The sequence below is a fragment of the Patagioenas fasciata genome, chromosome 1 (assembly GCF_037038585.1).
Source record: "Patagioenas fasciata isolate bPatFas1 chromosome 1, bPatFas1.hap1, whole genome shotgun sequence".
In the NCBI taxonomy this organism is placed as follows: domain Eukaryota; kingdom Metazoa; phylum Chordata; class Aves; order Columbiformes; family Columbidae; genus Patagioenas; species Patagioenas fasciata.
This window is the reverse complement of record NC_092520.1, coordinates 92,273,694-92,298,492: the sequence shown is the minus strand read 5'-3', so window position 1 is coordinate 92,298,492 and position 24,799 is coordinate 92,273,694. Positions and strand designations below refer to the sequence as shown.

At 37.8% G+C, this 24,799-nt stretch overlaps 2 protein-coding genes across 10 annotated transcripts in view; one reads left to right on the top strand and one right to left on the bottom strand.

Moving 5' to 3' along the window:
* Positions 1-650, bottom strand: part of ITSN1 (intersectin 1) — a 144,197-nt gene extending 143,547 nt beyond the window's left edge. The window contains exon 1 of one of the 2 annotated variants that reach the window (XM_071810686.1): positions 626-650. The gene's annotated coding sequence lies outside the window, so the exon portion shown is untranslated. Of the gene's footprint in view, positions 1-136; positions 272-625 lie in introns of those variants that run through there. The other variant, XM_071810678.1, reaches the window with a different exon arrangement.
* Positions 91-23,714, top strand: CRYZL1 (crystallin zeta like 1). 8 transcript variants are annotated; one of them, XM_065862524.2, is made up of 15 exons: positions 590-718; positions 1,110-1,312; positions 1,583-1,654; positions 4,530-4,607; positions 5,148-5,220; positions 5,851-5,895; positions 10,062-10,130; positions 12,089-12,222; positions 13,042-13,153; positions 16,986-17,009; positions 18,150-18,248; positions 18,975-19,096; positions 19,578-19,683; positions 22,341-22,386; positions 23,051-23,710. In XM_065862524.2, exons 3-15 carry the CDS (start codon positions 1,589-1,591, stop codon positions 23,148-23,150), a joined length of 1,074 nt encoding a protein of 357 aa, XP_065718596.1. In that variant the 5' UTR covers positions 590-718; positions 1,110-1,312; positions 1,583-1,588; the 3' UTR covers positions 23,151-23,710. The 8 variants fall into 8 exon arrangements, with proteins under 8 accessions (XP_065718598.1, XP_065718594.1, XP_065718592.1 ...); XM_065862526.2 differs by lacking the exons at positions 590-718; positions 1,110-1,312 and adding an exon at positions 91-160; XM_065862522.2 differs by lacking the exons at positions 590-718; positions 1,110-1,312 and adding an exon at positions 510-583.
* Positions 23,715-24,799: the final 1,085 nt, after the last annotated feature.

Below are 24,799 nucleotides of genomic sequence, written 5' to 3'. Positions count from 1 at the left end.
AATCAGAAACCCGGAGCGCCGCAGGGACCCGGCCTCCCCGGCCAATCCGGGGTCTGCCAGGCCTGCTCTCGCGCCAAGAGGGTCAGCGCGCAGTGAGCAGAGCTGGGGGGAGGGGGCGGCCCGGCTCCCTCCTCACCTCCAGCGGGACGCGCCTGTGGGGGTGGGTGGCCCCTTTATTTTACATAAGGGTAATTCAAGCCGGTTTCTCGTCCTTCCCTCCTTCCACGCAGGCTGCCAGCCCTGCTCTCGGGAGGTCACACAGGGCAGTCGCCGGCCACTGCGCTGCGCCCCGGACGCTGTAATGCGACGGGCGGCGCCGCGCAGCCTACTGGGCCGCGTAGTCCTCGAGTCCCGCTGGGTGAGGTGGGGGGAGGGGAGGGGCGCTTGCTCCCTCCTCCTCGCTTGTAGAGAGCGACAGCCGCCCTAGCCAATCTCACCTCCGCTTCTATGCAGAGCGGCAGCCGCCGTGGCCAATCACGAGCTCACATGGGACCTCCCTTGACGTCGGGGCTGGGAGTGCGGCGTGGGGGCGGTGCCTGCGCTTGCCGGCGGGCGTCGAGGTGGGAGAGCGGCGGAAGTAACGGTTTGTCATGGCAACCGCCGGTCGCAGGGTGACGGTACTTACCGGGGGCCGCCGGTGCGCTATGTCGGCTCCTGGGGGCCTCTTCCCGCTGGGGGCCCCGGGAGTGAAGACGCCTGGGTGCTGAGCTGCTTCCCGGTGCGACAGAGTACCGGAGTAAAAGCAACGGCGTGGCCGGTGTTACTAATGGCTAAAGGAGTGGGGTACCGCTTGACAGCTGCCCTCATGGAACATGAGGGTGCTGGGGCCGCGGCGCGCCCAGGGCTGGGGGAAGCGACTGGGCGGCGCCGAGTTCGGGGCTCCCTGCTGAGCCGGTCGGGGGTGTGCCGGGTCCCGGGCGCCGCGCTGCTCTGCGTTTCTGAAGGGAGAGATGCTTCAGGGCGGTCCCTTCAGCCTCGGGCGTCCCTTGGGGTGTCAGCGCTGGCTGACGGAAGCAATCTAATGGCCGCATGGTTTTCTGCCCCTCTGCTCCGTGCTTTTCTTTTTCCTGTAACATAAAGAGATCTCAATTTATTTTTCTTTCTAAAAGGCCCTTGGTTGTTGAGGCCAACATATGCCAAGTTGGGAGAGGAGACCAAAAAACCAAGTTGTGATTTTTAGTGAAGTTATATAAGGTTCCTTATATTCCTGCACTGCTTTTTTATGGCCCTTTGTGCTGACTGAGCTAGTCAAATTGTGTGCCTTCTAGCCTGGGTGGCAAAAACCCCATCTACTGCGTTGGACCAGCAATTGGTAAATCCTGTGTATCGTTCATTTCCTTTTGCTGTACATCTTCAGTCCGTAGTATTTGCTATATGGTGGTCAATGAAACTGTTACCCGTTGCAGGTAACACCATATCTTGCCTTATTTGTTGATCTGTTTCAGAACTTATGTGTTGGAAGGACTCATAGGCTGTATGTTGCTTGCAAACAATTGTTATTCTGCTTATAAAGCTTTAGTTACTTGTTTGCTCTATAGATACTATACATATTACAGTTTGGTTTCTTTGTTTTCTTTTTCAGATCACTATGAAGGCCTTGTATTGCCAGCAGAATTCTCCTGGAGAGGAAATTACATTTGTCTTCCAGGAAAGAGTGAGTTACAGTTATAACAGCATTATTAATCATTCACTGGAAGAAGAGGGTGTGGCTGAATGCCACAAGGGAATTGAAACAGCTAACTCTTCTGTAGACTGAGAGAAGAGCTGGTGTAATCCTTGTAAACAGAGCCAGGTAAAGGAAAGTAGGGGAGGTGTATTTTACCATCATCAAGCAGCACTTGGCAAAAACAGTGCTAGACTTCTCTGTGCAGTTTTGGGGTCCATACTGAAAAACAGGTTTTGCAGGCATAACAAATGAACCCTAGCTTCATGTAGATTCATATCTCTGGTTGGATTTGCTGGTCACTGAAAAAGTAGAAAAATGTCTTGAAAAATTTATTCTGTTTGAAGTGTTCTACTGTTATTTTCTTTCCTTTTGTGAGCTCATTGCTCTCAGTGAGGATTGAGATCATAGTGCAGCCTTTTTATAAGAGGCATTGCTAAGTCTCTTTTGTCTAGCTACCTATTTTCCTACAACATGAAGGAACAACAAGAAGACAGCAGTTTTTTTCTGTCAAATTTAGTTGAAACTGTTGTGCTGAAGAATCTTTGTCAGTTTGATACAAACATTAATTGAATAAGTGTGTACGTATGAGCACATGGCATAAGACTAAAATAGGATGTCAATGAGTATATATCAATGCAGTATGAATGTCTGAACAGTAGAAAATGCTTATGTAATTTTGAGGATGTGAACCTGTGTTCTTAAACCTCTTATTGGTGCAAAATAAATTACTATAGATACCTATGTATACTGGTGTAATATAGATACCTAAATATACCTACGAGTCATAAACCAAAATGAAACAATGTAGTACTGGTAAGAATCTTGCTTGAGCAGCTGCCAAGTCCGAGTAGTGAAGCACATCTAATTAACTGCCTGAAGAGAAGGATTCAATGAGGTGGGTGATTTTGATAAAGCCAAGATGCATATTCATGGAGCAGTCTTAGATCTACTTAAACTAATTGTGAAGTCGTGCTTTTGCTGAAAAGGTTTGCTCACCTTTCAGTAGCACATTTTTGTTCTCTTTTTTGTCATGGTCATGCAGCTATAAGGTAAGATGGATCAGCTTATTTATCAGGTGAAAACTAGTAAATTGTTGCAAGTTAGTTTACATCATTGTGATGGCTCTATGATTACTAAGTCTAACACAAAGGAGGGGATAGGAATATGTAGGTGGCAGCAACAAGTGAGCTAGACAGCTCTGGTACAGATCTTGAAACTGTACTCCTGTGCAAGGACTTTGTCTGCCTGCTTGCTGATTTACATCTCTTTAGACAGGAACTGATTCTGCAGGTGTCTGCGTAATGACCAGCACTATGGGATCCTTATCTTAAATAGAAATAAATATTGAAAAACGTCAGGAAAAGAAAAGCTAATTGGCTGAGGACACCTTACTGGAACAGAAGGTGGATAATGAAAAGTCGGTAGATTTGATGAAGAATTTCCATAGCAAACCTTCCTTATATGGTGCTTGTTCAGTTCCTAATAATGACATATTTAAATTATGAAGGCAGGAGCTAGTTAACAGCACAAACTTTTCATTGTCTATTTTTTGTTCTTAAGACTTGTATTTTTGTATAAAGAAAACCAATTTTATGACATGCATTGCAGCAATACTTAGGTTCATTGAGCTATGCATACCAAAAGGGTAGTTCCAAAAGACAGTACAATCGTAAACTTACATAAATTACACAACTCTCTTAGATTCAAACTTCTGAAAAAAAAAAAAAAAAAGAAAAAAAAGGAAAAAAACCTAGAGATGCAGTATTCATATAGTTAAACAGTTTAATGGCTTTTCTGTTTTGTGGAACAAAGAGTGAGACCCCACTTTGGTTTGTTTGCAGAGCAGGAGGTCAGTCTGACTGGCAACACACCTTGCAATTTTAAAGGAACAGTATGTGTTTAACTCAGCTGGGGTGAGAAAAAGTTCAGCTCAGTATTCTTTGGACAGAGGTTACTCTTCATGTTGATTAGCCTAGGTGAAAAGCAACAGCTTTTTCTTGGGAGGAGTCTAAAAAAACCTCAAAGAAAGCTTAAACACTTAAGAATAAATCTTAATTTCAGAAGTAGAAGCAAAGCTTTTATGACTTTCTGGTGTTTCAATTCTAACAGACATCTCCACTGCAGACTACAATATAACATGGAAATACATGATTTTGCCTTCAGCCTTTGAGGCAGCTCTTCAACAGCTGGGTGGAAATCAGCAGTCCAGAGCTCAACCTGGCTAATTAAATACTTTAAACTAGCAATACTCAACTACTTAAAATCATTTCAGATATCAGTCCCAATCTCAAAAGTTGAAATGATAAGGGGAAGCTTCATTAGTAGAACACTTTTTTATGTGGAATAGCCATCATTCCTGGGCCTTAACACCAATTCTTATCAGTGCTGTTTCTTTGGCGTCATCTGGACTACATGAATATTTACTTCAACAGGTTTGTCAGTAGAGTATGTCAGACATTAATGTAAAAGTCTCCATCACTCTTGCAATATAGTTTTAATAGTAAAAGATCTGCTTCCTTCTGTTTGTTAGAAAGACACTAGGTGGGTGATCACATACTAAAATTATTGCAGATAACGATGTGATATTTACCTTGCAGAGGAAAAAAAAAGTCAGTGTGTGTTGAGGTTTACTAAGGTCTAGTGGTCAGTTTGTAATAGTAATATACATGTACTCAAAATGGTGTTGTAAATCCATTGTGATATCGGTTCCCTTTTCATTGCAAAAAAAAAAAAAAAAAGCTTGTTCTGACTACAAAAGAATATAAAACAAAGACTCTGGAAAAGTGCTTTCAAGAGCTTGAGAAGATCCTACTGGCACATTCATGTTGCATTGTATAATGTAACGTCTGCAAATTTGTCCTAGGAAAACCTTCCTCCTACAAGAGACAATGATGTAAAAGTACAAGTTAGAGCCTGTGCACTGAGCTGGATAGATACAAAGGTATTTGCTTATTTTTCTTATAAAAGCTAGAGTTGTTTACAGTTTCCATTGAAGATCTAAGCCTGGGCCTTAGCTGGCAATTGGCACAATTCCATTTATGGCATCTGAGGATATGGCTTTACTGCTGAGAAAGAGGACATGGGATTGATGTGGTATTCTTGCATATCTCTTTAAATAAAAAAACACCTGTAATTTAGTTCCTAATTTAGGGAGAAAGATCAGTTGTCTTTTGTGAGTTCTTGTACAGTAAATCCCTTTTATCATCCTCTGCATACTGACTTTAAGTCACAGTTTGGCTTGCCTGTTAATAACTCAGTTATTTGGTGTTTGGGGTTTTTTTTAATATCCTTCTAAATTTAAATACAGAAAACCAGTGCAAAGTTTTTAGTATTAGATGAGGAATGTATGTACTTTTTTCCCCTAGATAATATTTTGGTAATGTTGAACTTTCTTACTGTGAATATCAAACACTGTACCATGATAATAAATATGGAAATTTTTAGCCCTAGTAAGAATGTTGTAACCATTATTTTCATTTAGCTTCTGTCAGAAATTAAACTGGAGAAGGAGCTTCTACCTGTTGGTCGAGAAATTTCTGGAGTTGTATTGGAAGGTAAGTTAGTGTAATTGTCTTGTGAGTGTGTGAAGCAAGAATTAAGGTCTGCTAGTCCAGAACAAATAAATACTGTTTGCATGGTACGCCTCTAATAGTAGGATCTATTTGCTTTCTTAATGAGGCTTCCCCTAAGTCAGTAATGATACCAAGATGAAGGTAAAAAAGGATCCAAACTGTAATTCCTGCATATCTGTTCAGACTTAAGAAAAAAAATGCAAAGGAATAAATAAAATACATTGAGATCTTAAGACATTACCTGCACATGCTTATAACAATATTTACTTTATTTGTAAAAATCATTTGTTGGAATAGTAAGACAAAATAACACTCTGGAATTTCAGCAGTGTTTCACTGACATATCCACCTTTGATACGTAGTTTAAAGCCTAGATCTTTCAAATGCATACACATGTGTGTACTTGCATGTAACTGTGGATGGGGTGCCAAAGTTTAGTGAATTAAACCTTTGGGTTTGGTCTGTGCATATTTAATGGGATTTTTTTTTCCCACTACTAGGGTGTATTTTTAGTTTTGTGAACTAAACAGTGCTTTCAAATGCATGTTCAATTCCAGCTATAAACATTAATCCTCATACCTTCTTTCCTCCTTTTTGTATGCTCTTCATGAGTTGGAAGAAAGGTAACCTTTTTTCAGCCAGATGATGAAGTGGTGGGTAAGTTAATGCTTGTTTGTCTGATCAACTAACACAATTAGTAATCTTTTATAGTGAGTGGCTGATTCTATAATAATTGCTAAAGCTACAATTAAACACATATTTTCAAAGATTCAACTAATGTCTTGTGAATAAACTCTTATTTATGAGAATTCTATTCTGAATGTTTTCTCTTAAGGAAGTTTTTTGCTAATAAGTATGGAAGTTCAGGTCCCCATCTGATGTAATCTGCCATAGTCCTACTGCATTCACTGAATCTTTAAAAATATACACCTGGGTCAAATTAGGCATGTGGAGTGAGTGTTCTGAAGGCAACCATCTGAATACATAGTCAGTTATTTGTATTTATAACATTATCTAGATGAAACTAATACATCTTGATTTCTGTGGATGATATAAAGTCTAGGCTTATATTTCGTGCCTTCTTGAGGATGATATAAAATATACCTTTAGCTGATATTGATGAATTTCTTCTTCTAGCATACTGAAGACTATTCAGTTTCTTCTAAGTCATGTGAATTTCTGTTAAAATAAAGAAATCAAGAGTGGTCTTAACTTAAACATGCAAATAGGTTCACCAGTTCTCCTGGATTTCTGAGTTGCCAAAAGCAGCGCACATACTTGGACATTTTGCTGAATACAAGGCCACATTTCAAAAGAAACACTGATTTAAGCTGCTTGTTTTCTAGAATCTTCATTTTTACTGCATATTCTTGAAAGTGGACTTGTTTGCCCCCTTACTTAGCCACAGGGAGTCCATGCCTTCTGATCTTGCTATGACATTATTGTCAGAGAAGCCCATCGGAAAGGCAAGCAGGAATCACTTTACTTTTTTTTGTTTATCATTTAAAACAGAATTCCAGGTCAAAAATCACTTGGAAAGTGTTTGGGGCTTTTCTTTTCCTGGTAAAGCTTTGGCAGACCTTTGTATCATTAGCTTAAATCTAACGGAATAAGATGTGTGATTATTTATTCACCATAGAAGGTGTAATCCTTACAGATGGGAAATAATATTCCATTTTGTAGGGTACAGAAGTGGCTTTGCTTTGTTTGAGAAAGTAGAACTGTTATGACCAAGCATTTTCTGGTCTTACATATGAAATAACTTTGAACTATGCATAATATCATTATTGTGAACAGTATTGTTCATTTGGTTAAATATATCACTGATACATGCTACCACTGTTGAATATTCTAAAATACTATTTTTGTTTCAATCACCCTCTGTTGTAGTTAAAGGAGTACAGATTCAGTAAGTAGCTCAGAAAAAAAAAAAAACCTCTGAAATAATCTCAGTGGACCTGAGTGGTCTAAGTGGTGTTCTAAGTGGCTGTAGGAGGTTGGAGTTTTGTGAATTTGGACTTTGTTCCATTCTTGTTAATCCAAATGTAGAATGGGTAGTTTGAATCAGCTGAGCTACTTCAGAGTAAATCTGACATTAAGGGAATAGAATCTGCGCTTGGGTCATGGAAGAAGCAGGTTTGTTTTGTCAGAGACTTCTGTTGTCTGTGTTTTTATTCTTGAATACTGAATGTTTGTGAATGCAGGTACAGAAAAGTCAGAATTACACATATGGAAAGAGGAAGATGAAGAAAACAGCATTAAATATTTTTAGCCCTAGAAGAAAGAAGACTCACTTCTTTAAATGCTGAAACCTTACAGCATTCTCTTTCGAACAGCTGTTTAACCTTATCCATCCAATATTGATGCTATAAAGACAAAATATAGAAGTGAAATATTTCTCTTACGGTAAATCTTTCCGAACAAGCACACTTCCCAGTTACTTTCTATTGCTGTGACTTTATACATAGTTAGGCATGATTTAAAAGAAAATGGGCTATTGCCAAATGATTTGGTTACCTGTGTGTTTAATAATATCAAACTGTCCCAGAACGTACAATTGCCAGAAAACTATTTCCACTTGAATTTTACAAAAGAGCCTGTCCTTCTGTTGAAGAGTATAGTCTTGGGATATACTCCTTACTGGGTTTAACAGTAATAATACAGTAATACAGTCCTTATTTATGAATCTATTATTTTTAACTGTAAGAATAGTACTGTGCTCACTGGAAGTACTTGGTATGTTAAATCATTAATCTATTTCTAAAATCATATCAAGAATTATTTCTCACTTTTAAAGTTTTTCTGATCCTTCTTTAATCTTCCAGAGGAAATTTATTTGTCTGTATAATGTATTCTCTTAAACATCATCATTTGTTTGGTTAAGAAAAATATAGTAGTAAAGCCTCAGACCAGCCAAAAATCTTTTATTTTGACATACGTTCTTGATTTCCTTTCAAAATTTAACTCCATTTTATTTGTTGCTCTCAGAATCTTTTAGCAATCAGTTATGCCATGTTCCTCATTAAAATAAGTGCAGGGAAATTTATTCTGAGAGTTAAATTGGCCACAAATACTCAGAGACATGAACCTAAATATAAACGTACCTGCAGTTAGCCAGTTTCCGTGTCAGTTCTTACGTATGTCCTGTTACTGAATGTATAAATAATCAATGCACGAAAGCCCTGCGCTATGTGGAGTATTTCTGACAAGTAACGTGAAAAATGTCATTTTGTACTCGTGTCAAATACTTTATGTGTATTGCATACATAAAATAAAGGTCTGTATTTCATGTTGGAGTTTCTGTAAGCATCATGAGGTATACTAGGGGGCACAGTTCTTTAAGATGCCATATGTCTTTCCTTCAGTATAAAGGTCATGGTTTTGTGAATGGTTTTAGAGACTCTGAAATCAATGTGAGTTGATGGCAATGTGTAATGACTCCTTGCAGGCTGTCTTGAGTGTCAGGAGATAATGTGACTCGTTCCTGAACTTTTGCGTCTGTCAAGAAAAGGAATCTATTTATGTATTATTCGTTCTGTGCTTTGCTTTTTCTATAGTAAGATGTTAGAGTGCAAATGGGTTTAAGGCCCAAGGCTACTTCAGCTTACTATAAGAAAGTTTTTCTTAACATTTGAAATATGATAATGTATCAATCATCAAAATCTGAATGATGCTTTAAGATAGAAGTGATATTTCTTCGGGACATTCTTTCATATGTGTTATATTTTGTATGCTAAATGAAAGGATTAGAGGATGACTGAAGTTATGAAAGTAAGACAGAACTTACAGTGATGTTGTAAGACAGTATGTTCTGTTCTGAGATTCCTGCCTTTCTTGCACCATTTCATAATTGCACAATAGCTGCTGTAGATAGCTACTTTAGACTTATTATTCCATAGATAAACCCTTCAGAGATCCACAGATGTATACAAGCATTGTAGGGTAACCAGTTTTTAATGGGAATTGTAAAAGACTGGAAATAGCAGCCAAATTTGCTGAGGATTTTAAACCAAAGCCCTTGCTTTGGTCTAAATGGAGAATAAGTTTAGATGGGAGAGGGGAGAAAATATTGTTTTACCAATCATAGAGGATACATGTATTCAGAAGCCTGATCGGATGTCAGAACCTACTGTTCATCAACTTCCTTCTTTGGCCAGTGGAAGAAAAAAGCACTGTTACAACCAGCGTGGATTTTTTTTTTTCCTCTTCTGCCTGTTCTGTGTTTGCTTTCTCTGTCTTCAATGGGTGGAGTTTTTTTTTTTCCTTCTTTTTTTTTTTTCTCCCTTCCAAGTCTTTAAAACTTACACTCGTGCATTCTTCCTTGTTCTTCCTAGGCTTCTTTCTGTCCCTTTTTTGCTGCCTTTCCTAACAACACATGTACAGGTGTCAGGGTGGAAGAGTAGAGGTATCCATAGTATGGCTTGGTCTGTACCTGTCTGCAATATGAGAGCTCGATTTTCTTCTTTGTTAACCATGGCCCAGACAGAGTAGAAACAGGAGCACTCTGAGAGCAGTGTGAAATGAGTTGAGACATGACCTGACAAAAATTAAGCGTGCCAGTAGCAAAAAGCACTCACTAATGCCCCCATTCTTCCTCTCCCCCGACCCAAGACAGCTCCAAAGGTGCTCCAAACATTGTCTTGTGCACTGTGCCCACAGAAATTACAGACTGTTACCTTGCCAAGTTTTCTTAAGGTGTCATAAACCTGACAAGAGGGCAACAGAACCACAGACCAAGTGGGACTAACAATTTCGTTAGGAACTTGTTTGGTTATAGCGCTTGCTTGTTTGAAATTAAAAAGTCTATGTTCAATTTTTTTCAGGAATTTTGCCTCTTGATTCTGAAGAGTCTGGTCTTTGTGAAGTTATTCTAGTTCATGAGCATTATTTGGGTACGTAGTACATATATTTTGCCAATATTTACATTTACTGTATGTTTAGACTTCAGTTTAGCTTTTCTGGTAGGAAGCTAATTAACTTGGACCTCTGGGCAAACTTGTTCTGTATAGGAACATTCAGACATTCTGTCTACTCCACCTGTTCATGGAAGCTTTGAATAGTACGTACTCTCAAGGGCTTTTTTTTTTTATGCTATTATCATTTAATGAGTTAATGTTTTGCCTAAACCACACAAACTGACTCAGTTTTTTTCTTTTTTTTTTTTTCGCTTCTGACTTCCCGTTTTGTCACTTTGTTGTCTTTCTACTTTTTCCTCACCGCATCTGCCACAAAATTAAATAAGGATAAATTTGCCTTTTTCCTCACTTTGACTTAATCCAGGAATATAACTTGTGACCAGACTAAGCGATGGGACAGCAAACTAGAAGCTGGAGAAAGGAATGTTCAGGGAATGAGGATTAGGGGAAACCTAGTATTGAAACGTTCTTTTCAATGATTGTGAGTTTCCAGTTTCCCCTTTCTGGGCCTAGAGTGCTTTAATGTGTAGAATACCGAATTTCCTAACAGTTTGTTGTGTAACTTTGAGCAAGCTACTGTTTTGCTCAGATTAGTTTATATTGTGTTTCTGTGACTGTCCAACCTGTGTACTTATGAGGTGATTCCTTTAAATTTGTTTATACCAAAACTAAGTCCCTAGTTTTATTGCATAAGATATGGTAAAATATCCCCTCTGTGTTTTTTAAAATATGTGAGAGGTAAACAAGTATTATTTATGGTGATTTGTTTGAAGATGAAATCTTCCTGACTAGCTATGACAGTTTTTGCAAAATAAGTCATGGACTCATGGAGATGAAAAAATAAGGTTTATTCTTTCTAACACTTCAAAGTACAAATCAACAGAAATGAAATCTAGTGGTCTGCCATTGCCTTATCACTATTTACATTAACTACAGGCAGAAGATATTTCTGACTTTATATTACCTCTTGTAGCTTATTTTGTGGTAAGTAATATCGACTGGCAAACAAAGTGATGATGCTGTTGATGATCCCTAGAATTCTTTTCCAGCACACTTGTAAATGCTTCCAGGTGATCACATTGCTTATGTTGTTTTACAGCTTCCCCGATTCAGGCTAAACTATCGATTCTTATGCTTAAAGGGGCAGACTAAACTTTTGCAGTCTTTTTTTCTTTGTAGTTTGCTTCAAGAGGATTGTACTTAGTTCTATGCTAGACTCTCAGCTGGGTTATGATGATTTTCTAGCTTAGTATCAAGGTCTTCCTTAAATCATGTAAATGGCTTACATTAAAAATTGTGTTTGAACTTGTGATTTCTAGTTAACAGAGTCTCCCCAGGCTTTTAAGCATGTAGATAGAATGGGAAAAATCTTAAGCGTCTTGTAGGTAGAAACAACGGAAAACACAGATGACAAATAATGTTACATTGATCTTTATCTCTCTTAGAATGTGTTATAACCTCCAGAAACTGTTTATATCAATAGATTACGAAGTAAAAGATTTTAATCTATATGGAAAAAAAATTGCGAACTCATGAATTGGAGCTTGCATTGTGTATTTTTTGTGTCAGAATTATCTTTGTGAAATGGAGAAGAGACTGCCTCAGATCATTTCTGTCCGGAAGTGGGTCTCTCTCTTTTTTCCCGTTTAAGTACTGTATTTGTCTTTGAACTTGCTCACAAGAGTGCTGCAGAAGCAAACTGATTATTCTTGGAATAACAATTACCTTTTCCATGTAGCTGACCTAACCCTGCCATGAGTCACAGTATAGGAGTATTGCCTTTGTGAAATAGTTCATAATTATACCTGTAGATGATTTGACTTGTATAATTTTCATTAGTGTTACAGAAAAATAATTCTGAATAAAATGTTAGGGACTTGCTGCTTTTTTTTCCCATCTGGTTTTGTTTGTTTGTTTATTTTCTCCAAAATCAGTTCATAAACCAGAAAAAGTTTGTTGGGCTGAAGCAGCTGGGACTGTTCGTGATGGTCTCCGAGCATACACAGCTTTACATTACCTTTCCCAAGCCTCTCCTGGAAAAACTGTTCTCGTAATGGATGGAGCGAGTGTAGGTAACAACTGTCAAATAGTAACAATTTCAGAACAGAAGGATTACCTCTGCTATAAATAACTGTCTAATCACAAGAACAGTTGGATTTCTTACAACATACTGACTTTATCAAGCCTTGTATTTTACTCCTGGCAGTACCCTTAACTGAATGGATTAATAGAAAAGTCCCTCCCACATAAGATACTGAGCCAAGAATACAGTCCTTTACGGGTTGTGTGGGTAGTGAAGAGAGGTAGTTCTTTTGTGGTCTTTTACATTGACATAGTTTTACCTTAAGCCCTCAGGTATAACTGGAGGAAAGTGCCTTAATTTTTTATTCCTTTCCCACCACTGCTTTTTAACTTCTCTTAGATATAAATAATTTCATTTGCATTACTGCAATCTTTACTGCTAATGAAGATGTGGAGCTTGCCTTGGCCAACATTCATTAATGTAAATGTGGCTGGTTCTTTTTCTTTGGTAGTACTTCTTCCTTCAACAAGCAAGCAACCCCAAAGGTAGGAACTGCAAGTGCAGTTATGGTACTTCTCTTACTTATAGTAGAATCTGAGCTGTTTTATTGAAGAGGGAAACTAGTTAACTCCTGAAAGTCTGTTCCAAGCTCCCCAGTCAACTAAAATACTTTTTTGGCCTCACTTGGAACAGAAACAGATCTGTGAATATTCAAATTCTTGGTTCAAATGTGTTTTATTGAAGGAGTAAGTTCATTTCTGGATCCTTAATACATTCTCCTGAATGTCCTTTGCAAGATAATCTTCCTTAAACTGCATCGGATTATTGCTGGAAATAAATAAATCTACCTTATTTCTTCTGCAGCCATTTGGTACAATAGCTATTCAGTTAGCACAACACAGAGGAGCTAAAGTAATCTCTACTGCATACAGTCTTGAAGATAAGCAGTACCTGGAGAGGCTTAGACCTCCTGTGGGTAAGTTATATTCTTCAGTGCTAAAGTTTATGCTAAAGAATGTCTCGATTTTTTTTTTTTTTTATGTTTGTTTTTTGGTTTTGTGTGGGTTGGCTTTGGTTTGGTTTTTTGTTGTGTTTTTTTTGTTTTTTTTTAATATAGGGACTTATTTCAGTAGCTGAAAACTGAATTACAAATTTATAAATAGTCTTAATTAAATACTTTGAAAATTTATTCTGTACTCCATAGGTATTTAATTTATATTTTCGGTGTATTTAATGGCATTTTTAATTCTTCATCTAAGTTGTGATGACTGTCAGTATTTTCCATCTTGCACAATAGCGCTCGAGTGCTGGCTTTTGGCCTAACTACTCAAGAAGTCTTTTCATTTTATAAAATTGTTGCTTGTGAACAAGAAGGCGGCATTACTAAATCACCAGTATCACAGTATGTAATCTAGGTACCTGAGCTAGAGTTCAGATGTAATCATATACTTGAGATACAGTATTCATCAGATTCAAATTACTTCTAATACTATTTTATCAGGCTGTGTGGCAGCTCTCTTTCAAGTACTGTCTTAACTGTAGCTGGACTCTCAAAGACTCTGCGTTTTCCTATATTCCAAATAAGCTTTGCATTAGACATAACACTTGCATTCATCTATGACTTCTTCCATTTCTTCTGATACTTCAGTTTTTGGGAGTTTCCCTCTCAAAATAACAGTGCTATTTGGACCATGGGAAAAAGAATCTAGATAAAAGCTACTAGCATCTTTCCTGATCAAACTTTTTCTTATTTCAATGCTGCAGAATGGAAGAAAGCAGAATATTTCCTTATTCAGACAGTTTGAAAATGGCAGTGCAAAGTCCAATGTGATTGCAATCTGTGAACTTTGCTGTACAGTGACCAAAAGGTTTAAAAAACTAGTGTCTAATAGTTCTTCCTCAAAATGCAAAGATTTGCCCGAGTATAATCACCAAGTTTATTTTTCACTGTACAACTGTTGTTGTCATTCAAAGAAGTAAGAGTAACTGTGTCTCTTGGAAGATTATCTTTGTGGGGAAAGCATTGTGTGGTCAGTTATCATGTCTACAAACATTAGTCGCATCGATCAAAATGTATATGGGTTAAGATGAGATCTGATTAAAAGATAACATCAAGGCTAACTGTCCCTGACTCAGACTCCTTTCTCCTTTGTTGTTTTGCATAGTAATATCGTTAGCAATCTTGGCTTTCCAAATGGAAAATTAGAGCAGTTTTCAAATCTACTTTCTTGTTCCTAGGGACTTACTAAAAACAGTCATTGCTGATTTGCAGGTGCACATAGTATTGTCCTTGTGTTCTCCCTGTTGGCTCAAGAATAGTAAGCTAGTAGAGGGATGAAATAAGCCAGAGAGATGCTCTTTAGACACAGAGAGAACGGAGTTCTTGTCAATTTTAATTCCTTTCTGGCTCCCAAGAACAGAACTGCCAGTGGAAACACAGAGACAACACAGTGTGCATGTGCATTCTGGGGCTGCACATTCACACACATCTGCAGTCTTGGGGAGTGATTCACTTCCAGCCTACCAAGTGAGTCTTCAGCTCTGCCTGGAGTGGCTTTGGAGCACTGAGCATGCAGCAGGAAGCGGCCAGCTGTGCAGAGGCTATTGCACAAGAGCAGGCAGAAAGACATTTTTGCTGTCTGACCTTAATGATCTTCAACAGGAAACAACATTTTGTGTTGGGAATGTAGTAATTTCATCTGAGACCTCACAGACTTATGTCTCTAGATGTATACGTTGCCTCTGTTTTTTTGCAACTTCACAAAAAAAACAAAAAATCTTTTTTTTGCTTTTCTTATTTCAGAAGTCTTTTTAATGTAACAATGGACATTACAGACGTCAGAACGTAAAGCATTTTTGTGAATGCTGTTGATATGCAGAGATTTGTTATGCCACCTGTTACAAGGCAAAAGAGTAAATGCAAGAGACCTGAAGCTTCACTTTGTAATATTTTATGGGTATATTTTACTAATGATATGAGAACTTTGTCAGCTTAGAAGATACTTGGTAATTAATTTTATTATCATAGCCCTGTCAGCACATATGAATATGACTTCAGGTTGCTTGGCATATTTACTTTTCACTGGTATATTTAAGTTATATGAATGTTAATATAAAATAAATGCCTTAAGTAACCCAAACATAGCTACCTATATCTAACCTGACCTTGAATGTCTGTGGGTGGAGGCTTTTTCAGATTTGTGCTTGTGTAGGGCTTTTTTTGTTTAGATTTTAGCAAGAGTCTATCAGTTATCAATGAGCAGCGGTTTATGTTACCAGTGTGTAGCATAACTAGCTGCTTCATCAAAGGGCTGAAATAACCATTTTGTGCAGTGAAAAGGCCATCACTTATATTGTGCATGTATGTGCTTGTTTTGCAACAAAAGGATTTCAACAATAGGAGTTCAGTTTAGCAGGTTTGCAAATAAATGTTTGTGGAATGTAAACATTGTGGGGGGGGAAGGCGGATTTTAATTGCAAGTTTTCTTCAAATAGAGAGAACCTGGCTAAAGCATTAAAAAGAGAAATTATTTTGAGCGTGAAAGCAAAAATCCTCTGTTCTGGTGGGTTTGGTTTTATTCCAGTACCTGTAGTAGAAGTTCCTGTTAATGTTTAAGGATTCATATTTAGACTAACAGGACGGGGTCTTTGCATGTCTTCAGTAATCTTTGAAGTAAATACAGTAATATGATGAAGGAGGAGACTGTAATGAATTTTGATGTTTCAATGCCCGTGTTTCAGACTAGAGACAGAATGACTTTGTCTTGGAGAATGGAAGAAAAAAATATACGCATGTTTTTCTGTTCTATAGGTCACCCCATTTTTGTGTGTGTGATGTAGTGGTGGTGTGTTTTGGTTTTTGGCTTGCTTTGGTTTGGGTTTTTTCCTTAAAACCGATTTTGAGATTTCAGAGGGTACATTTCTGGTAAGAACTCACCAGTGATTTCATGGCTCTCTTGAGCGTGTTCAGTAAACCAGGTAGCAGATCTTTTGTGTGATTCTGTAGCTCAGCTTACTGGCTGAGAGTAAACTCTGGTAGCAGGTTGTGGAAGTATTGGCGTTTCTACTTCTCACCAACAGTGAAAGAGAAACTGAAGCCTTATTGCCAGAGTAATGTTACTTTAGAAGTTGGGCAAGTCACAGAAGAAGAAACTGAACTGATTTACAAATGTTTTGTGAGGAAATTTTGTGGAAATGACAAAGGATTATAGAAAATGATACTGTAATTTGTTGCTCAGCCTTTTCCACACTGGAGAGAAATTGTTATAGCATTTTGCTAGGAAGGAAATTGAACAAGATTTTGATGAGTACTGTTTGAACTATTGTATTTTAAGTAGCAAAACTGGAAATTTTTGCTAAATGGAAATCAGAAAATAGTCACACTAACTAAACTATTGCATTTCTTTTTGATAGTCAGGCTTTGGGTCTATTGAATCAGAACTATTCTCAAAAAGTGAAACGATTTGTAGAAGCTTCATACCATGTGAAATTGCTGTGTTAAGAAAAAGCTTCTTGACTGAAGAAACTTGGAAGAAAAGGATATTATGGGGTGTTATTTGCATATGGGGAATATGACTATCATGATTAAATTAATGTGACACTTTTATTAAATTATGACCATGTGTGTTCTCTGTAACCATATAATTTGACTTCAGTAAAAAATTGAATGATTGACCTAAGAATTTGAATGCATTTTAAGATTTGATTGGAAGGAGTGGGAAAAGGCATTTAACTGAGTATTTGTCTTCTTAGTAACCAGTTTCTTGCAACTTCTCTCTTTCCTTCTCACCCCCGTAATTAAATTGAAGAAGGTATGCGGCAGCTTTTGGTAGGTAAGTACACATTGCAAATTTGAGTTTAGTCAGTTATACTTTGGAAATGTGCCTCCAAGTTTATTTGCTATTATATCAATTGTCATTTCACTGAGAAGTCTTTGGCCTGTTTAGTTTCTAAATGTTAGTTTACCTCATAATTGTGAAACAAAACTAAAAACCTTAGCTGCTACTTCTCTGTCTTCATTATTCATGATGCTGTGGCTTATCTTTATAACCATCTATTCATATGGTATCACAGATATATGAGAAGAAAAAGTATTAGTGACTTTCATTTCAGAAATATTTCAAGAGAAGATGTAAACACTCCCATGACCTAGAAAGCCATTTAGAGGTTAACAACATCGTGCAGAAAGTAAGGTATTAATAAGTTTATCCATCCTGTGAGATAAGGAATGATATTACTAAGCATTATTGTTAGTAAGCATTATTTTAAAGAAGAGATGGATATAATAAGATTAAAAGACTTGCTGGAATCATAAGAAATGTCAAGTCAGTGCCTTGTAAGTGACTGAATTTATTGCATTTTTACATGTTTACTTCTGACTTGCACTGGGCAACAGGGCTCCATGCCAGGGAGGAGAGGGCTTTGTTTCCCACTATGATGTGAAAGCAAGAGAAGGGCCCTGCAAGGGACTGGCAGGAGGTGGTGGGTTTTATGTAGAGTAAGGGAAGAGAGCAAGGCTTGGAAAACTCTCCCAAAGCATTACTGCTGTAGTTATTTGATAGGTAATTTGAAAATTGGGAGATGTGAAATAATATGCCTCCTTGTCTTTGACCACTCTGTTTTGCTTCAATAACATGACTGGTCACTCCAGATCTCAGTATTTTTGAAGGTGCTTTTGGAAAAGAAAAATAGCAAAGAATTAATATACAGAAGGATTTTGAATTCTTCTAGTAGTGTACTTTATACTTTCTGGCCTAAAGATACTTGTGAGTTTTCATTCTGCATTAGGCTAATGCATATTTTTGGTGTTGATCTTGCACTGTATTGTAAATGAAAAAAATATTGGCTATTTTTTTTTTTAACTTAGCTGCAAACTTGCTTGTAACACTTGCAGAAACTAGAAATGTTTTATTCTGTTCTCAGTCTAAACTCTACATTTTTATTGTAATTGACCAAATGTCTTGCTCTTCTAGCTCGAGTGATAGATGTGTCAAATGGAAAGATAGATGTGTCAGAAAGCTGCTTGGAAGAAACGGGTGGCCTGGGAGTGGATATTGTTCTAGATGCTGGAGGTATGTAACTAACGAAAATCTGGTCTTCAGAGCAGCATTAGTGGGGTTTTTTTATTATTATTACTAAGTAGCATAGGTGGAGGCTGCATTACCTCGAACAATTGCATTTAGTTGCTAGTTGCCATGCGATTTTATGTATCTACTCGATAGAGTGCCTTAAGCAAGAGCTCTTTAAGATTTGCTCCTATCGCCCTCTAGTGGAAGCATCTAGTACTGTTAGTCATCTGCTAAATTAGTCTGAAATTTTCCTCTTACTTAAAAGTGAAAAAAAAAATGTTCAAATAGTAGAGCTGTGGCATCATTGTCATCATTTTTATGCTACCTTGTTCTAATACAAAAATTACGCCATTATCGCCAGTACTATCAACTTATATTTTAAAACAATCGTAATAGTTGAAAACTCTGAAATTACTGTTTTAACTGAAATAATTTAAGAACTTCTTAGAGTTCCACTAAAATGTATTTTCAAAAATGTTGTGTTTCCTAAATCATCTACTTTCTCAGATATTCTCATGTGACTAACAGCATAATGTAATTGTAGTGCTGTTCCAGACAGCCATCTTCCATTGTGTATTTTCGTATGCTTATATTGCAACTCATTTGTATCTGAAGACATAGGACTGTAAAGAATCCCAAGATGTATGGTTTTCAGTACAGGAGGAGATGGGCATTTCATTCTGAACAGAATTTTCTGCTGAGCTTGAATGAATTTGTTCTTCCCCCCAGTGAAACAATTTAAAGCTGAAGATGAATCAACATTAAAATCACAGTTGCTGCCTCATAAGCATGATATCATTACCCTTCTTGGTGTTGGGGGACACTGGATAACAACAGAGAAAAATCTTCAGGTAAAGCTACTGTGTCAGTAAGTTAGTTTGTACTAGAGTTTATATATGGATGTATCTGTGAGTTTCTGTCATGGCCAAATGGTTCCCCGCTGTTAAATAACATCAGTTTTCACTTAAGAAGACTTTTACATCCAGAAAATGGGAAGCATACAGTGTTAGTAAATATCTTTATTTTCCTTTGGGACAATTTTGGGGCTGTCTTTTCTGAGACGATAGTAGGTTATATTAATAGTTTGGGTATACTGACAAATTTTAAAGGGCCTATTTTGTTTGGCTCAGGGTGTGAAACTGTTTGACAAGACAGAAAAGTATAATTTAATGCTGTAAATATTACAAGTGTGCTAAGTCTTAAGAATGGGCAAGGAGTGTTTTTTTTTGTTTGGTTTGGTTCTTTTAACCATCAATATAAAATAACCATTTAACCTTATTTTTTTTCTAATGAAAAATAAACTAAATAACATTTCTCTTCATTTTGTTTAAGCTGGATCCTCCAGACAGCCATTCCTTGTTTCTTAAAGGAGCCACAGTCTCCTTTCTGAATGATGAGATATGGAACTTGTCCAATATACAGCAAGGGAAGTATCTCTATATCCTTTCAATGGTCATTTTGAATACTGCCTGGTAATATGAGTGGATGGAAATATAACCAAGAAACCAACTAATAGATTTTCTTCTACTCAGTCACGGAACCATAGGCTTAAAGGTCAGCACAGTTAAGCGTACAGGGTAACTGAAATATAACATACACTCATGTTTTAAACTAGGTTCTGTGTTCCTTCTAAATATGTATTTCTATATGCTTCATTAAAAGCAGTGCTGAAATAGAAAGCAGACCTGGAGAAAATGCAACCTTTTGGTTCAAGATTGAACCTATTAATTGCGGATTTTTTTCTCTAAGTTTTTATATTATGCCTGTGACATTTTGGATTTTTTTTTTGTTGTTCTTCTGGGCAGTAGATCCATGATATATAAATCTTAACGCAATTTTAGATGTAGAAGTTTAAATATTTTTGCTTCATAAACTTTTCTTTATTTGCAACGTTGCATACATAAAATTTATCAAGCAAAGATGTGGGTGTGGGAAGAGGAGTGCCTCCTTCATTTGCATTACCTACATTTGGTCTTCAGCAGCCGGACCCTGAGCTTTCTATGAGCACGGCAGTTGTCAGTTGGACGGCTTGGAAGGTTTGTAATGAAAGGTTTGTCTGTTTATGGCTTTAAGGACCCTCCCTGTTCCGTACTGCACTGCAGATTATGAGATATGCTGAATCACTTTTGCAGTTCAGCAGAACGGCAGAGGTGGGTGAGGATTAAGTCATTATATTTGTGAAAGAACTAACTACACTGCAAGGAAGTCCTCCCCTCCCCCACTGAACTGCAAAGTAGATTAGGCAAGGTCAGGCACACTAAGGAAATATTTATAGGATGGATATCTTGAATTGTTTTATAGTCTGGTATTCTTCTTGAATGCTTACTGAGTAGTTATCACATATAAAAAGTAAGGTGACTAAACAGCAAGATTTCTTCTCTTGTCTCCTGAGGTATCTTTAATAACAACAGCATGTTTTATCACAACAGGCTTAAGAAGTTGAAAGGAAAAATGTGCGCTTTTTTTTTATCTGTAGATCTTGCACAATTCTTGACCATATGGAATTAATATCATCTGAAGAAACTGCCTAGTGATTGCTTTTTAAAGTGTCTTGAGCTTCAAATATTAACCAGATTGCTCTTAAAATGAACGAAGGAAAAATATTTTTTTTTTAGTTTCCTATGAAGACTAAATGCAGCCTTATCTGTTGCATTGTCATGAATGTTAGTCATCAACTCAAAGATCCTTTATGGATGTGCAGTGGTGCTTTAAGAATTTACAGGCTCTGCTATGTCCCAAACTTTATTTTTACCTGAGATGTCTGGCCAGACTCAAAGAATTGTGGAGAATGGAGTCAAATCCAATTGGCAGCCAGTCACAAATGGTGTTCCCCAGAGCTCAGTATTGGGGCCAGTTCTGTTTAATCTCTTCATCAATGATCTGGATGACGGGATTGAGTGTGCCCTTAGTAAGTTTGCAGAAAACACTACATTTGGTGGGAGTGTTGATCTCCTGGAGGGTAGGATGGCCATACAGAGGTATCTGGACCGGCTGGATCATTGGACTGAGGCCAATTGTAGGAGGTTTAACAAGGCCAAGTGCTGGGTCCTGCACTTGGGTCACAACAACCCCAGGCAGTGCTACAGGCTCGGGGAAGAGTGGCTGGAAAAGGACCTTGGGGTGCCAGCAGTATGCCCAGGTGGCCAAAAAGGCCAACAGCATCCTGGCTTGTATCAGGAATAGTGTGGCCAGCAGGACGTGAGCAGTGATCGTCTGCCTGTACTTGGTGCTGGTGAGGCCTCAGCTTGAATACTGTGTTCATTTTTGGGGCCCTCATCATAAGGAAGACATTGAGGTGCTGGAGAGAGTGCAGAGGAGGGTGGTGAAGCTGGTGAGGGGTCTGGAGCACAAGTCTGATGAGGAGTGGGTGAGGGAACTGGGGCTGTTTAGTCTGGAGAAAAGGAGGCTGAGGGGAGACCTTATTGCTGTCTACAGCTACCTGGAAGGAGGTTGTAGCATGGAGGGTGTTGGTCTCTTCTCCCAAGTAGCAAGTGATAGGACAAGAGGAAATGGCCTCAAGTTGTGCCAGGGAAGGTTTAGATTGGATATTAGGAAAAAATTCTTCATGGAAAGGGTTGTCAAGCACTGGAACAGGCTGCCCAGGGAAGTGGTGGAGTCACCATCCCTGGAGGTGTTTAAAAGACATATAGATGAGGTTCTTAGGGACATGGTTTAGTGACAGAGTTAGGTTATGTTTGGACCTGACGATCTTGAAGGTCTCTTCCAGCTGTGATTTTCTGTGACAGCTAACTGGTACCAAAGTCTGTCGTTGTCATTCTGCACAAAAAAAATGCAATTGCCATTCTAATTGATTCATGTTGTACTAGTGCGGGCTGCATTTGTCAGTAGTAACCCTTTTGCTTTATTTTTCAGAATTCTGCTTTCCATATTTCGTTTCTGCATACTATTTCAGGAAAGGAGGTTTCTGATATATAAACAAGTGCATAGATCTTACCTAAAATTGAAATTAAGGTTAATTTTCATTTTGCCTTGATCCTGCTGGTTTTGTATCAATAGAGAGCTCTTGCCAGCAAACGTGATTATGGAAACATTTATCTGTAGGTATGCTGTTACCTTGACAGTCCTCTTAGATACCGATCTTAGAAGATATAATGGAGAAATTATCAAGGAACATTTTCAGGTGAGACAGATGTGATTTATTTTTTAAATTATTTTAATTTTTAAATTCAGCATTTGAACTAGAAAACTTTTGCCAGCACTGTACTGCAAATTTATATTGGGATGCTCAGGAAAAGATGCCTCACATCGTTTACATGGAACAGTTTATGGTCTATTTCTGTTTGTACTCTAGCAGGCTAAACACAAGAACTTGGTAAATCCCTTGATTTTGCTGTGGCATGTACTATGCCAAAATTTAACACAAGCAGTATGTGCTTTTCTTGGTCTAGAAGGAGCATGTGTTGGCTTTAAAAGATAGTAGGTCTGTCTAATACTCTTCTGAGAAGAGTGACAGCTTCACTAGACAAAGAATCCCATAATGAGGTGGGAATGGAAGGTTCTTTCTCTTAATGCAGGGTAACAATATTGCTGTTGAGCAAAAGCCTCACCACCCCCACCAGCACTTCCCCACCACATAAGATAAATATATTTTAATTAACTTCTCTTTCCTGTTTGCTTTAGGGTTCTTCCCTTCTTCTGTGAATCCCAGCAAAGCTATAAACTTTAATTTTGTGTAAGGAGCAAAGTTTACATAGTGAAAGTAAAGTCTATAGCAGTAGTCCTGCAATATTTCTGTTGATCTGAGCATGCTCACCAGACATTTCTGACAGATTCTTTCATTTTAGGCCTCAGCTGGATGAACCAATCCCATTGTATGAAGCCAAAGTTACTATGGAAATAGTTCAGAAGAATCAAGCAAGAAAAAGACAAGTCATCCAGTTCTGACACACAATTTCCTGATTTCAAAGTCTGTGGAAGATAGAGAAATGTAATGTATTTGAGAAGTAAATTAGTGGACACTTTCAAATAATTCTGTAACCAGAATTTAAACATCTTTTGTACGTCAGCAGAAATGGTCTGTGAATCTCCTGTGACTTCAGGGATTTTTTTATTCAGTTGAGAGCAGAATGTTCCCATCAGCAGCTTCTAAAGAGCCCGCCTTGACACACATATCTTGTCTGCTCTACCACAGTTACAATTGTCAATAACATCTACAGGCAAACTCAGTTGCCATGGTTTTTCAACCATAAGAAATTAAAGGGAGAAGAAAAAAAAAAAAAGGTGTTTTTTATTAGTCCTCCATTCTACAGTCCCTACCAATAGTCACCTCTATATTTATCGTTTGTTTTTGACAGCAACTGAGACTGAGCACTCTTTGAGGTACACTTAAAGCCTTTAATCCACATTTTAAATTGTTATTTAATTGAAAGGCAAACCCGTCAGTATTGGCAAGGATGCTAGAGAAGAAGGGTGTTAAACTGACAGTAAGAGTTCCCCCCACAGCTGATATTTTTGTTTGGTTTTGGTGGTGGTGGTGGTGGTGGTGTTGTTAATTCTGGCAATTGGGCAGTAAACCTAGTAAATCTAGAGTCCACAAGCTGATACAATCATGTCATTCAGATGTTTGAGGCACTTTATATATCTCATTACTGTAATGGTTATCTTTGATATCTTTCCAGTAAGGCCTTCCTATGCTGTGAACTTTCACTTCCTCTCATTTAACCTCAGTCCTACGCCTGGCACAGCTCAAATGTGTTTATCCAACATCCTCCATTACCATGCACCCTCTGCAAATCAGCAGCAAGGACAGAGCTGCTGTTTTTCTTTCTTGAAATTGTATGGCTTCCTGCTTGCTCTTATTTCAGCACAAAACTATTTTTCAGCTGTGCTATTCATTTTCACTGTGTGGATTGTTCAAACAGTGGACACTAGCTCTTTGAAGCCGTATAAGAAGTTGAAACATTTAAGTAGATAAAAAAGATTAGCTGGAGCCGTGATGAATCTGTCTTCTAGCATTCACCAGACCTGTAGTGGGCTCTTAATAAGCGATGTAAGGGGAGCATATAAAAGCATGAGTAAATCTTATTTTCTTACTAATGTGATGCAATGCAGCCTTGAAAACAAGTAATGCTTTTACACACGTGTGTGTACACACATCTAAAGCATGTAAATCATCTGTTAGACATTTATTCTGAAGCTTTGTACCCAGCTGCTTTTTTTTCCTGATATTGTTCATTTTAGCTTAAATGTTTGCAAAATAAAGTAGACCAGAGGAAACAAAATAAGAGTTTTAAAATAGGGTTTAATAAAACAGGAACAACCACTGACAAAACTGCAGAAGACAGATTTTAATATTATAGTTTTAATTTTAGTAGATCTTTTGTCAATAGATGTGTTGCTTCTAACTACATATGTAAATGCCTTTTGAACCCCTTGCACAATACACTAAGTCCAGCTGTTGCCAAACATGTCTTAGTGTTTCAGCTGGATCAGGTTATGAAGCAAATAGCATTTTGTACACTGGGTGTGAAGCTGCCTATTGGCACATTTAGTTGATAGAGGTGTGTCTGCAACTTCAAATGCTCTTTAATAAT

Bases quoted from the DNA above. Each gene is read 5' to 3' on its own strand.
- CRYZL1 (XM_065862520.2), top strand. From the start codon at position 591: ATGGCAACCGCCGGTCGCAGGGTGACG. The intron at 18,249-18,974 runs GTATGTAACTAA...TCTTCCCCCCAG, and splicing joins TATTGTTCTAGATGCTGGAG to TGAAACAATTTAAAGCTGAA. The intron at 22,387-23,050 runs GTGAGACAGATG...CTTTCATTTTAG, and splicing joins TTATCAAGGAACATTTTCAG to GCCTCAGCTGGATGAACCAA.